Source organism: Stegodyphus dumicola, chromosome 8 (assembly GCF_044657685.1).
Source record: "Stegodyphus dumicola isolate Sdum_Otavi_A_Nest chromosome 8, ASM4465768v1".
In the NCBI taxonomy this organism is placed as follows: domain Eukaryota; kingdom Metazoa; phylum Arthropoda; class Arachnida; order Araneae; family Eresidae; genus Stegodyphus; species Stegodyphus dumicola.
Genome location: NC_140775.1, coordinates 103,621,346 through 103,636,227, shown reverse-complemented (window position 1 = coordinate 103,636,227; position 14,882 = coordinate 103,621,346). Strand labels below are relative to the sequence as shown.

At 32.3% G+C, this 14,882-nt stretch overlaps 1 protein-coding gene across 4 annotated transcripts in view; it reads left to right on the top strand.

Moving 5' to 3' along the window:
• Positions 1-635: 635 nt before the first annotated feature.
• Trmt112 (tRNA methyltransferase subunit 11-2) overlaps positions 636-14,882 on the top strand; it is a 39,108-nt gene continuing 24,861 nt past the window's right edge. The window contains exon 1 of one of the 4 annotated variants that reach the window (XM_085822207.1): positions 636-805. In XM_085822207.1, the coding sequence (XP_085678333.1) occupies positions 728-805 (78 nt within the window). In that variant the 5' untranslated portion in view covers positions 636-727. The remainder of the gene's footprint in view (positions 806-14,882) is intronic. The other 3 variants (XM_085822208.1, XM_035353242.2, XM_035353243.2) reach the window with 3 other exon arrangements.

The following is a 14,882-nucleotide window of genomic DNA, read 5'->3' as shown; positions in this document are numbered from 1 at the left end:
AGCACACTAGGGCTATCTGCCTAAGAGGAGGGATGCCTTTCGTGGAGGACTTTCTAAGGAAACTGGCTCGTATACACGTTACACATGGGGAAAACCACGAAAACACCCATGCAGCCAGCCCGTTCGCGGGATTCGAACCTCGGACCGAACTACCAGTGTTCAGCGACTTTACCGCTCGGCCGCTGGTGGGCCGTTTAGTTCTTGGGAAGGGAGAAATGTTACGAAATTTTTATATATGTAAATAATTTTAGTGAAATTATACATAAAATTATAGTATTTCTTGTATAATATAACATGATATGTCTGAAAAGAAACGAGCTTAGGCGGAGAAAAAAGTTAGTTAGGTCCACTTTAACAAATAGGTAAATGGCTGTCTCCCCAAATTTGCGAGGTAGCGCCATGCTGGTGGGCAAACTCGGCGACCATTTGGGGAAATTGAGAAGCATTGAAACAAAACATGTACATTTTTCAGTTTTTCATCAAATAAACAAGTATATTTTAAATCTTCCTGAAAACAAAAGGAATTTTACCCTTCCTATTAAATAAAAGTTAAATATGAGTCTCTAAAGAATGGACTTTCCTTTGAGAAAAATGGGGACGCAATGTTTTTTTTTTTCTTTTTTATCAACAAGAAGAAAGACACTGGTTAGGTGCAAAACCATATTTCTGTTTATTGTTAAGACCTGTGGTAAAAGCCAAAACTCATATCGTGAATTGAAAATTAAAAATGAAACTTCTAACGCATAACTTCTTGACGTCAAAATGTCTGAAACGTGTAAATGTTGGTTTTCCATTGGGTATCGTGGTAAGTAAACAAGTCATTCTTTTCTATGTATTTGCCTTTTATGCAATGGTGTGTACTTTCTTACTAGAATATATCTGTTTTCCCTAGCAATTCTCGCTCAGTCTGTATAAAAGCAGAGTTTATTATTTTTACTAGTGTAGAATTGAGTACCCCTTCGATTTGCGAGAATTTTTTTTTTTAATTTTGGCCATGAAACCTCACTTCTGGTTACCGTGCTAATCCCAATAGTTTGTTCAAGGAGGTTAGAATAGAAGGAGGGAAGGTTCGCGGTTTCCTCCACTATCGGGGAATGAAACTCCGCCGAACAAGCGGCGTCCATGTTTGTGACTTCAAAACATTGCATTACGGCAGTGACATGTACGTGTTTCTAACCTGTTCCGTGCATTTATTTTCCAGTAAAAATATGTTAAATTTATAATGAAATCCCTCGCTATTGTTGAATTTTTGTTTTAAGGTAATAAAGATGATATCCATAATTTACTATGTACAGCAAATTATTAAGAAATAGTTCGAAATCTAAATGCATGCGCATAACATTAAAGCCTTTAAAAAATGATGTTTCTGCATATTTCACAAACTTGCTTAGGTTAGATAATAAATCTTAATAAAATAAAACAGATTTATGTGAATTCATTGATTTCAGTTTATGCGCATTTCATATTTATTAATCTCAAAGAAACTGCCTTTAATTAAGTTGAATTACAGAAATACACCTATATAAGTTTTTGGATACATCTTTCCACATGTTCAATTGTGTAAATATTTTACTTAATTTTATCACTATACTGCCCAGAAATTTGTAAGTTTATGCAAAAAAATTTTAATAACAGAACAGTTTATCTTAACTTAAAAAAATGAATAATAATTAATATATAAAGAAAAGCATTGCTTTATTTAACACCTTTACAATTAATAAAAATAGTAACAATTGATTTCTTACTTTTCATGAAAGTTATAAAACGAATTAACTAAAACGTTCAAATTATACAATTTAAATCCTACCATATAGCATTGTATCTTAAGGAACGAAGATACCAGCTATAAACAGAAACATTAAAATGTATTTAATATATTTTGATTATAGTTATATTAAATAAGCTATTTTAAGTCCTTTTTTTTCACATCTGGAAAGAAAACCACATGACATTGTGATATTTTTTGACATAGTTGTCATATTACATAAAAAAAGAAAATTAATACTTACGTGTGAAAAATAATGCCCGGAATTTTTTTCGAGAATCTATTTGTGCATCCATATGCAATACAAGCTGACATGCTTCAAAAAGGAAAGAAAAAAATGTTGCAATGACAGACTTCCTTGCACAAGTCACGGTGATAACAGGAAGATGGCCGCCAAGCTTCACCGTTTGAGTTGAACCTTCCCTCCTTCTATTCTAACCTCCTTGAGTTTGTTAATATTTTCTTGTTTAATTATGAAACTATTTTTATAATATTCTACAATTTCTATTGGTTGCAGTATAATTTTTTTAATAACGCTTATTATAGTATAGCCGAGTTCAGTGTCATTTCTGATAATAATGAACGAGTTTTCAAAGGAAAAAATTAATTGGTGCATTCCCCCCCCCCATAAATATCTTTATCTATTCGTTGTTAAATCTTCAACAAAGTGAACGCAAGAGAAATGGTTGCAAACTTCGAGAAGTGAATAGGACGAATCCACTGGGTTACCAGGTTTGAACTATTATTGCCAAAGTTGGTGATGCTTACATTTACCGGGTTCTCTGCGGAAATGCTTACATAAATTAATTATAATGGAAAGTTAGAAATTGTGTTAAACTGGTGAAGGGACTTAAGGCTCTCACATGTCCATCTGTGCATGTTAACACATCTTCAAGGATACCCATGTCCTAAAGTAATTTGCTTTTTCTTGATCCCTCTACAAAAGCAAGTTCTCCTTTTTTAATGTTGTGCTCAGAAAAATTAAAGTGATGAGCATTCTTCAGTTGCAGCAAATATTGTTCCTTCCATTTAGACCATAACTTAAGAGTGTCAACTGATAGAGCACTCTTTTTGTTAAAATTTCTCGATTGGAAGTTTTAGTGAAAATTATGTAAAGGAAATTTGGGTAACAGTATATTTTAGGGTACCCCTTGGCGAAACTTTGTGATTTTTGGCGGTCCACGGATACAGAGTTTGTTCAATTCTTTGACTTGCATAGTGGAGGTTTTTGCATAAAAAATCGCAGCTACACAAAGCTAAAATAACAAGACAAAGAATTGCACAAACTCGGTATCCATGTACCCATCGACCTATTTCACTTAAAAAAAAATCCCAGAATTGCACAAAAATGACATTGCACACTCTCTCAACTTTATCCATGTACACATCAACCTACTTTCACTTAAAAAACATCAGAGAATTGCACAAACTATGCCTTATGCACTCCATCGATATATTTTGACCTAAAAATCAAAGAAGCACCTAATTCTACAGTAGAGGCAAGCAAAAAATACATAATCTCAATAAACTACATTTTAAATCAAACAATAAGATAACATAAAGGAAAAACCTTTTATGTATTTAAGCACTACACAAAGCAAATATCCACTTATCTCTAAGAGACAATAACACACCGAATAAATACTAATTCGGAAGTCAAACAACAAAAATCAGCGTTAGATTTACAAAATTTTCACAGGACTAGTTTCGATGGTTTTACCGAACCACCATCTTCAGCTGCAAAACCGCAAATGAACAAAATAGAAAATAATGATTAAATAAGATAAGAAAGCCTGGACAAGAATAAGCAAGTGGCACCATCTGTTGGTGAAACAAGAACTAAAACATAATTTCTTTAAAGGCCGAAGGCAAATTTGGATTGGAATTAGGATTGTTAACTAGAACAGAAAGATTTTTATGAATGTGAAATGCTTCTAGAAAATCCAGTTCTACAATGGAAGATATTTTTTGAATAATTTTGGCAGCAGAAAAATTGAAAGTGTGATTTTCGGACCAACGATGTTGAGCAACAGAAGACTTCTGTGTTTCCTTTTTTCTAACATATGCCTCATGTTCCTTGATGCGAAATTTTAAGGCTCTCTTAGTTTGGCCAATGTAAATTAAACCACACTAGCAAGAAATCCTATAAATACCCCAGGAATTCATATCCGGAATGGGGCCTTGAGTATAGAACTCGGAATTTTATTGATGGGAGAATAAACAACCCGAAAGTTAAATTTCTGCAAAATATGTGCAATTTTATAGCTAATTGATGAGAATGACAACAGAATTTTTATAATCTCCTAAAATGAGAGTGTGCCTTTTAGTGTGTTGAGATGAGAATTTTTTAACTGCTTGATTAATAATGTTGGGTGGAAAGCCCCTGTCAATAGCTATTTCTTTTAAATAATTTAGTTCTTCATCAAAGGCTAGTTTGGAGGACCAAACTTGAAGAGCACGGAAAACATAGGAATAAAATGAAGCTAACTTTTGTTTAGTCGGATGACATAATTTAAAATGTGGTGGAAGGCAAACTGATGAAGGTTTACGGTAAACCGTAGTACTGAAGTTGGATGTGTTCGACACATCCCCCTCAGTCCCATCCTGGCTGATATCTACATGCATTATTACTCGTATGAATCAAAATTGTTTGAAACTTTAAACTTCCTGGCATGGTTCCGCTACATAGAAGATACTTTTACCCTGTTTGAAGGTAAAAAAGATGATTTAAATAAAGTTCTTTCAACAATGAATTCTATTGATCTTGCTATTCAGTTTACTTTTGAACTTGAGAGTTTTCTCTTCCGATATTCTTCTTTTCGACATTCTGGTCACACATAACACATCCAACTTCAGTACTACGGTTTACCGTATAAACCTTCATCGGTTTGCCTTCCACCACACTTTAAATCATGTCATCCGACTAAACAAAAGTTAGCTTCATTTTATTCCTATGTTTTCCGTGCTCTTCAAGTTTGCTCCTCCAAACTAGCCCTTGAGGAAGTACTAAATTATTTAAAAGCAATAGCTATTGACAGGGGCTTTTTACCCAACATTATTAATCAAGCAGTTAAAAAATTCTCAACTCAACACACTAAAAGGCACACTCTTGTTTTAGGAGATTATAAAAATTCTGTTGTCATTCCCTTCTTTCCATCAGTTAGCTATAAAGTTGCACATATTTTGCAGAAATTTAACTTTCAGGTTGTTTATTCTCCCATCAATAAAATTCAGAGTTCTATACTCAAGGACCCCATTCCGGATATGAATTCCTGGTGTATTTATAGGATTCCTTGCCAGTGTGGTTTAATTTACATTGGCCAAACTAAGAGAGCCTTAAAATTTCGCATCAAGTAACATGAGGCATGTGTTAGAAAAAAGGAAACACAGAAGTCTTCTGTTGCTCAACATTGTTGGTCCGAAAATCACACTTAATGATAAATGATGCTTAATAACAGCTCCAAGGAGGAAGGGACTACTTGAAACTCCGAACACAACTCTACAGTAACGATAAATTTTCAATTCATTGTTGCTATTTACGCACAGACATCTTAGGAAATTTCTGTCATTTGGATAAAGGCTTATTTGGAGAAAGATTTTTCGAATATCTGCAACGACACCTATTTTGTCTAAACGAAATGTAGTAAAAATGGAAGGAATCAGTTCTATGAGGTTTGAGCTCTTGTCTAAACATTCATTGAGACTGGGTGACCCCTTTTCCCTTGCTGAAGCATCAAATACTGGTCGGATTCGTGTCGTACTGTTTTCTTTAACAATATGTCTGTGAGGCAGATAATGACAAGGAATTATCTTTTTCACTCAATGGTACTTCCTATGATACCTTCTTTCAACCAATCCTGAAATATATTTCCGTAGTCTTCATATAAGCCATCAGCTTTTAATTTCTTCAATGTAGAATTCAATCTTTTGAGAGATAAGTCATAGTTGTCTGGAAGTAGACGGTGACCTTCAATCCATGGTAGACTTACCATAAAACGTTCGTTCTCAATTTTCACGGTATTTTAAAAATGGGACTTAGCAGCTTCCTCAAGTTCGGATTTTGTTTTGCTTTCTGATGAATCTAAAATATCTAATGTCCACAAATCTGTTATACAAGCATTTTTATTTAACATTGAAATTAAAGTTGTACTCTCACTGGACGACGTTGCTGGGATGCAGCCTATAATCGTCCACCCTAGTTTTGTTTCAATGGTTTCAAGACCACTGGGTAGAAGTTTATTACCGCCAGTCATCAACTTGCTTGATATGTCAGCTCCAATTAAAATTTCAGTAGGCCCACATTCCTTATCATCAGGATAAATGCAAGTCTGCAAGTTCTTTTAGACTCAATTCCGATGCTACTGGTGGCACGATATTACATATTACAGTTGGCTTAATGCTTCGAAATGACAATTATATGTGCACTTCATATTTGATAAATATATCATTAACACATCATGTTATACACTTTAATATTACTTCCTCCGAACAATGACTGTTGAAGATATTCATATCTTAAGGCTTTGTACTCCCTCTCTTTAGCTGTTTTACTCAAAATGCAAGACCTCTGAGAAACAGAATCAAAAATGGTTCGAGCTTTACGCCTTTTACCATTGAATCTTTAAATCATAGTCAATGTTTGTAACCTAATATTAGGTGCAGTGGATATATTGGTAACTGCCTGTTCTCTCTCTAAATCAGTTTTAATAGACTAGTTTCCTTTTCATTAGAATGTTGTGCACTTACTGTAGCTATATTTCCGCAGATAAGTACATGATGTCTTTTCTCACATAGTACGCAACTCGATTTCTCATTACATTTCATTACTCGAAGTCCATGTCTCAGGCAGAAAAAGCAGCAACGCGATTTCCCAACAATAGCTTCTCTCTCATTTAGACATATATTCTTTGCATTCCTACAATCCCAAGAATATGAAGATGTGAACAAAATATGCACAATTTTTGCTCTTGCGCTGAAGTAAACAGTTCGGAAGTACAAGGCACAGGCAATAGATTCCCAACTTCGATTTAATACTCCTGATTTTACTAATTCGGAAGTCAAACAACAAAAATCAGCGTTATATTTACAAAATTTTCACAGCACTAGTTCCGATAATTTTACCGAACCACCATCCTCAGCTGCAAAACCGCAAATGAACAAGATAGGAAATAATGATTAGATAAGATAAGAAAGCCTGGACAAGAATAAGCAAGTGGCGCCATCTGTTGGTAAAACCAGAACTAAAACATAATTTCTTTAAAGGCCGAAGGCAAATTTGGATGGGAATAAGGATCGTTAACTAGAACAGAAAGATTTTTATGAATGTGAAATGCCTCTAGAAAATCCAGTTCTTCAATGGAAGATGTTTTTTGAATAATTTTGGCAGCAGAAAAATTGAAAGTGTGATTTTCGGACCAACAATGTTGAGCAACAGAAGACTTCTGTGTTTCCTTTTTTCGAACATATGCCTCATGTTCCTTGAAGCGAAATTTTAAGGCTCTCTTAGTTTGGCCAATGTAAATTAAACCACACTGGCAAGGAATCCAATAAATACCCCGGGAATTCATATCCGGAATGGGGTCGAGAAACGGAAGAGAATCGTTTCTCGACATTCTGGTCACACGTAACACATTCAACTTCAATACTACGGTTTACTGTAAACCTTCATCGGTTTGCCTTCCACGACACTTTAAATCATGTCATCCGACTAAACAAAAGTTAGCTTCATTTTATTCCTATGTTTTCCGTGCTCTTCAAGTTTGCTCCTCCAAACTAGCCCTTGAGGAAGTACTAAATTATTTAAAAGCAATAGCTATTGACAGGGGCTTTTTACCCAACATTATTAATCAAGCAGTTAAAAAATTCTCAACTCAACACACTAAAAGGCACACTCTTGTTTTAGGAGATTATAAATATTCTGTTGTCATTCCCTTCTTTCCATCAGTTAGCTATAAAGTTGCACATATTTTGCAGAAATTTAACTTTCAGGTTGTTTATTCTCCCATCAATAAAATTCAGAGTTCTATACTCAAGGACCCCATTCCGGATATGAATTCCTGGTGTATTTATAGGATTCCTTGCCAGTGTGGTTTAATTTACATTGGCCAAACTAAGAGAGCCTTAAAATTTCACGTCAAGTAACATGAGGCATGTGTTAGAAAAAAGGAAACACAGAAGTCTTCTGTTGCTCAACATTGTTGGTCCGAAAATCACACTTTCAATTTTTCTGCTGCCAAAATTATTCAAAAAACATCTTCCATTGGAGAACTGGATTTTCTAGAGGCATTTCACATTCATAAAAATCTTTCTGTTCTAGTTAACGATCCTAATTCCAATCCAAATTTGCCTTCGGCCTTTAAAGAAATTATGTTTTAGTTCTAGTTTCACCAACAGATGGCGCCACTTGCTTATTCTTATCCAGGCTTTCTTATCTTATCTAATCATTATTTCCTATCTTGTTCATTTGCGGTTTTGCAGCTGAAGATGGTGGTTCGGTAAAACCATCGAAACTAGTCCTGTGAAAATTTTGTAAATCTAACGCTGATTTTTGTTGTTTGACTTCTGAATTATCTACTTATTTCATTTAGAAATTCGTTCATCTTCAGTTTGTGGTGCACAAAATTCCTTAACAGCATCGAAATACTTCTTAAAATTATCTGAACTAGAATCCATATATCGGCCTCACCATATCAATTCACAAAAAATAAGAGTGAAAAATATACTGTGTAGTTTTGGACTGTCCAGAAAATGGTTACTATGTAAACCTTCATTTACACACCCAGTGGCGTAAATAAGGGTATGCAAGGAATGCCGTCGCAAAGGGGCCCAAAGGCTTAGGGGGCCCTTAAATGTCCTGCTGAACTACATTTACATATTTAAACTTAAAAGACGGATTCCATTACATATATATAGCAGCCTTAGTTCATTTTCCCTTGATGGATTCGGAATTAGAATTTCAATAAAAGAAGATTAATTGTTATTTTTATATTTTTTATCTTGTATTTTTATCCCTTTTGCTTTTTATTTTTAGTTTTAGAATTTTTACTACTATAAATTCTTATTTTAATTTTGATATGTTTTGATTTTGTGTTAAACCCCTTTTACACAATTGTTAATATTAATATAGTTGAGAAATAGCCTTGATTTGACTCCAATTTACTTTTAACTATAGAATCTTTAAGTATATAATAGATAGATTTGTTTTCTTTTAAGTTTTTAAGGGCCGCCTACCTATATGGTGCAGTGACGCAATTCTCTGCATGATGCAGATAGGAGGCCCTTGGAAGCACCTGAAACAGCTAAATTCAAGTGTTTGCAAAAGTTAAAATTCCAGCATTCGACTATGAAATAATAACTTCATGACTTATCCCAGAAACAGCTAAATTCAAGTGTTTGCAAAAGTTAAAATTCCAGCATTCGACTATGAAATAATAACATCATGACCTACCCCAGTTTAGCGATAGCAGTGAGTGGAAAATAGGAAAAGTTCCTTTGTATTCCTTAGTCTCAAACCGGAAAATTATTAAAGGTGACCCCCTAAAGGAAAGGTTTCTCTTTTTTCAATCCCAAATCGAAAAGCGGCAGAAGTGGAAATTAATTATAACTATTTATTATAAAGTACTTATTTTATATATTAATTTGTTTCTGTATAATTTGCATTATGATCATATACTCAGTAGACATATTTTCTAAATATAAGTAAAAGAAGTAACTAGGCAGGATTCTGGTACTTTGGAATGAACTTTGCAAGTTAAGAGAAATCGTGGTATATTATTTGCAGTTCATAATTTTCATAATATGTCATTCCGGTAGCATTTAATTTTGTTCATATATTGAATCTCTTACTAGCTTTTCCATTAAACGCAAGTCCAAAAATCAGTCCTAATATTCAATTTGAAATTGAATTTATTAATGTGAATGATTCTTAGAATTTAATATAACATGTATTTTGTTGGTTCACTATAAACGGTGTATCACCTTTTCAAATTGTTGCCACCAAATAATTTCACCCTGTATTATTTTTAAAGAAATTAAATAAGGAAGAATCTGCATGTTTGAATGTATAATTCTCCCAATGTAAAAAATGATGGTACTTTCAACCTGTGTAGTTGCATCAAGAGGCAAGGTAAGGGACAGAAACATTTTGAATTTAGAAGCACGATTGACATTACAAAATGGAAATGTTAAAGGCAGATCGATTTTTTTTTTCTGTTTTTTACAGTAATAAGCTGGAGGGGGGGAATCATTCGTAAGTATTAATTGCTAACTCCAGAATACATACTTTTCTTTCTTAAGGTCACAAAATCATTGACGTACATTGAGCAGTTCTGGCATGAAAGGACTTTGCCCCACTCCCATCTCGAAATGCTGTTCTAGTCCAGGAAACGCAAAGAATTTATGGCACCACATTTGGAAAGGAGAGATTTCCCGTTCGGCTTAGGGATCTTTGAATGAATTCAAGGTCCGAAAAACAAGGGGGGGGGGAGTTTTACGACAGGCTACGAACACGCAGATGCTCAAACATTTCAGCGGCCAAATATTTAAATGAATTTCTGGCATAAATTTAATGAAATGTTTTTCATTAAATTTATTGAAATTCATTACTTTTTTGCTCATGGGAGTAGGAAATGGAATGGATGAATATTTTAACTTGAAATAATGAGTAACTAAATATTTATCCAATTTTCATATCAAAATTTTGAAAATATTCTCACATTGCAGATAAAATGCAGGTTAGGAATTCTTTAAAATCCCTAATTGAGAATTAAATCTGAAAGCACAGAACGCGTTTGCAGATTTACTTGATTTGCTTTAGAAAAGAGAAGAGGTGTAGTGTTTCTTAACCTGTAAATTACCCATCTACCAAAAATCCACACTTATCTGTAAAAGCTAATTCTGAAGACATTAAATTTGTTTTGAAAGTAATATATTAATCTCTCTTCGTTTGAAAAAAATATAATAAATTACAATTTTTTTTAACAACGTGAGACATTTAAGCGTATAATTGAGTAATGCGCAATAATTTGTACGTTATTTAAACGGAATTGAATTGAATTTTTATATAATAATAAAGCACTCAAGGACTATTTGCCTACGGGGAATAACGCCTTCATGGAGTACTTCCTAATGGTTATTTGATATGAAATTTTACAATTTACTTTACTTTTGCTTTTAATTTACTTTCCACAGCATTCAGTATGTGAAATCATCAATAATAGTATAATAATGATAATAAAAATGACAACACGCAACTAAAAGTGTATACTACTTCGTAAATTTCGATAAATTAATTACTGAAAATATTAAACATATCAATTTCAGCATTGCTCTAATAGTTTTAAGTTGCATTTCAACATCTGAAAGAATGTGAATTACATTGCTATTTTCACCACACAAACAAATGGAATATTTCAGAAAAGAATGTTCCCAGTTATTGCAATATTTGAACAATTTTTGCAAATTAAAAAATTTAATTAACACATTTTAATAGTAAATGATGCGATTTTCACTCATAAAATCCCTTTGTACATTATTCTCTTTCATTTCAGCATCACTGCATAATTTATCTAAGACATAAATAGCTATATATGTACCCATACATTATATTTATTTTTTATATTTTTGTCATTAATAAATTCATGATTAAGATAAAATTGATACTGCTTAATTTATAAGCAATGTAAAGACTGGAAATCTGAGGTCATTAATTTTTTAGACATAAATAGCTTTCTAAGACGCAAATAAAACAGATAACAATAATCATAAATATTAATGCTCCTAAAATATATCCACTTTTCCTAACTGATTTTTGCTTTCTGATCACCTAGGGTACAACAAACCTATTTTCATTAAATGAAGTTTTCCGCATTTCGCTATGAACTACACAAAACTTGTTTCTTACAATTTTATTTTTACTAATTATGAAGAAACTTTATACAGTCAAAAGTCGTTAATTCGGACACCCATAATCCGGAATGATCTATAATCCGGACGTCAAAGCTACAAAGCATGCGTAGCGTTGACGCATGCGCGTAAGACCTTTACCGCTGCGAATTTGCGTGTTCGCGTGCGCAAAATACGTTTACGAATGCATGTTTAATGTATAACGGACAGAATAAGCTAAGCTAAAATTATCTAATTATCTATTTCAGTTAATGTTGCAGATTGTGTTGTTCCTTAATCTTTGAATTGGATCCGGATTATTATTTTTTGCAGACTGTTAGAGCAATTTTATAAAAGTAAGCTTGAACTTTCGATTATGTCAAATAGAATTTCCGATATACATTTACTAATATGTAAAGGATATACAAAGTGAAAGTATCTTTCGGAGTCCATTAAACAAAAAGTGGAATTGCTGCAAAAAATGGATAAAGGCATATCCTTTGTTTATCTAAACTTTAACGTTTGTTTATCTAAACTTTGTTTATCTTTAATGCAGCGGCAGTGTGCAATGAATTGAAAGTTGATCTGTCAGCACTATCCTTATCTTAAGGGCAGATGTTTTTATTTTATTTGGCTTATAATTGCTTACTCAATGTAGTATTTCATCTCGATGTACTCCGTCTTTGATATGATTTAAATCAAATGCCTCATCATTATAATTCGCTTCCGATAGCGAAGAAATTGAAAGAGGTTATTGAAAACGAAAAAATTTCGATTGACAAATTAGTCGGTATTCTCGACACAAAAATTATAGGACTTGAACAGCGGAACTTTGTAACTGAACAAGAAATTATGTCTGTTTATAGAATTAAAGAGAATGTATTATCACATAAAAAACGAAGCAATTTAAACAACTTACATTGAAAGAAATGTTTAATAAGTAAACAAACAAATAAGTAAACAAATAAATATTAAGCTTTTTTTTGTAAATTTTGATACCCTTTAGGTCATAATTGTTCTTAATTTCGTAAATTACAGTTTCATATTTTTAATTTTATAATTTCTGCATGCCATTTTACCAGATTTAAACTGATGATCTATAATCCGGAATCGCTGAAGTCCCGACGAGTCCGGATTAACGACTTTTGACTGTACTTGTTTCCTAAACAAGTATTTATGTGTACTATTTTTAGAATCCATGCGACAGAGTGTGAGTACTCATCTTCAAATATACGTTAGTGTCAATAAGCTTAACTCTAAATTATTAAACATGTCTGGGACCTTGAAACTTGGAAGAGAATCGTCATATTTTCTACAGTGGGTATTTAAATTTAGATAAATCCTCATACCATAAATATTTTGTGTTTAATTTTAAATTTTCCATTTCGTATTACACAATCATTTTCAAAGCTCTTTGGATACGTATCAATAAAATTTGTTTCTACCTGTTTATGATTTCATCGTAAACTTGTGAAGAATTTCCTAAAAATATTCGAATATCCATAATTTTTACTGTTAAATATTTAATAATTATAAATTATAACTGAAATGCATTTATAGTACAGAGGAAATGTAGAAAGATATTGTAGGTGATGTATTATGTATCATTGGAATATGACAATAATAATAGTACAATTTGACTGAAGGGAAAAAGAAAAAAACAGATGTTTCAACATTTTAAAAGGGAAATGGACAATGGACATCTTTTACAGTAAATTCTTGGATGAAAGTTTCACTGTGACTCAACTTGAGAAGACACTGGAAATTTTTTGTGGAGGCGAGGCCCCTTTCTTCATTAAACAGCTGCATTGAAGTGTGAAATGCTACCCCTCAAGTATACTACAAATTGGCTGATGACTCAGTAAACTGAACTTGCTCTTATTCTAATGTCATTTCTCTAGTCTATAGCGAGAACAAACAGAAGTGTTTCTTTAAAATTAATTTTCAAAGTGACGTCAAATATAATTTTTCATTATAAAGGTAAGTTATTGATTTGTAATATCTAAATTAATCATAAACTGAATTCTTATAATTTAAAACTTGCTAAAACTTCAATTCAGCTAAATTTTTAATCCATTTATCTGAAAAATCCAAAATTATCACCATTAACAATGCAAATGTCTACTAATCGTACTGTTATATTACCATGAAATATTTTTACGATACATATGAAATATAAATATAATCTATGTTTCCATACATTAAGAAACATCATAACAGGCCAAAATTAAAAACAAAAGTTTTTAAACACGTCGAGCGCTATAGTGCAGGATCGATCAACCCATCAATCGGCTCGACAATCGAAAATCATTCGACTTGAATGGAGCTCATCAACATCTAAAAAGCATTTCTATTAATATGCAAGATATGAGAAACAAGTTTAAAGACATTATGAAAGAAGCTGAGTTTATTGCAAATAAATGGGACATAGAAACTAAATTTGAAAAATAAAAGAGAAATAAAGAACCTAAAAACTTTGTCATTGTTAACAAATATGGAAATTATTAATAATGTTTTAAAAATATGGAAAACATATAAAGAAGACTTGCACTGGAAGTACAACTTTTATTATTTATAAATACTTTCAGAACAGAAATCCAAAATTTGAAATCCGTTAAGGGTTTAGCTAAATTAGCAATAGTAAAATATTATGACATGGCAAGCAGTTATTCAGGAGTGTGCAATTCACTTATATTGTATTTATCATTATCTGTAACCACGGCTACGAGTGAGAGGTCATTTTCAATACTGAAACTAATAAAAATATATTTAAGAAATAATATGACACAAGATCGGTTGTCAAACCTTTCACTATTGAGCGTTGAAGCTGAGATGGCTGAGAAAATGGATGTCCAAGTATTGATAAATAATTTTGCGGTAATGAAGGTTAGGAGACGCAAATTTTAAAAGAAGGGTTTTTTTCTTTATGATGAATTTTGGCCACTAATGTTATCATTACACTTATTGAGGGAGGAAAAAATTAGAGAATAAGTGCAGTACGGACTGAGGAAAATTAAAAAGAAACAGTAAAAAACTTTAGCATTCATATTTTTTATAAAAATCATATATTCAAGTAGTTTAGTGTACCGAAAGGTTTTTTAAAAAGACAGAAAAAAACTTTACCATACATATTTTCTACAAAAGTTGTATGTTCAAATAGTTTTCTTTATGAAGTTTATGATAAATATGTTTTATATTTAACAAATGTATCATTTCCATTATAAAAGTTCTTATT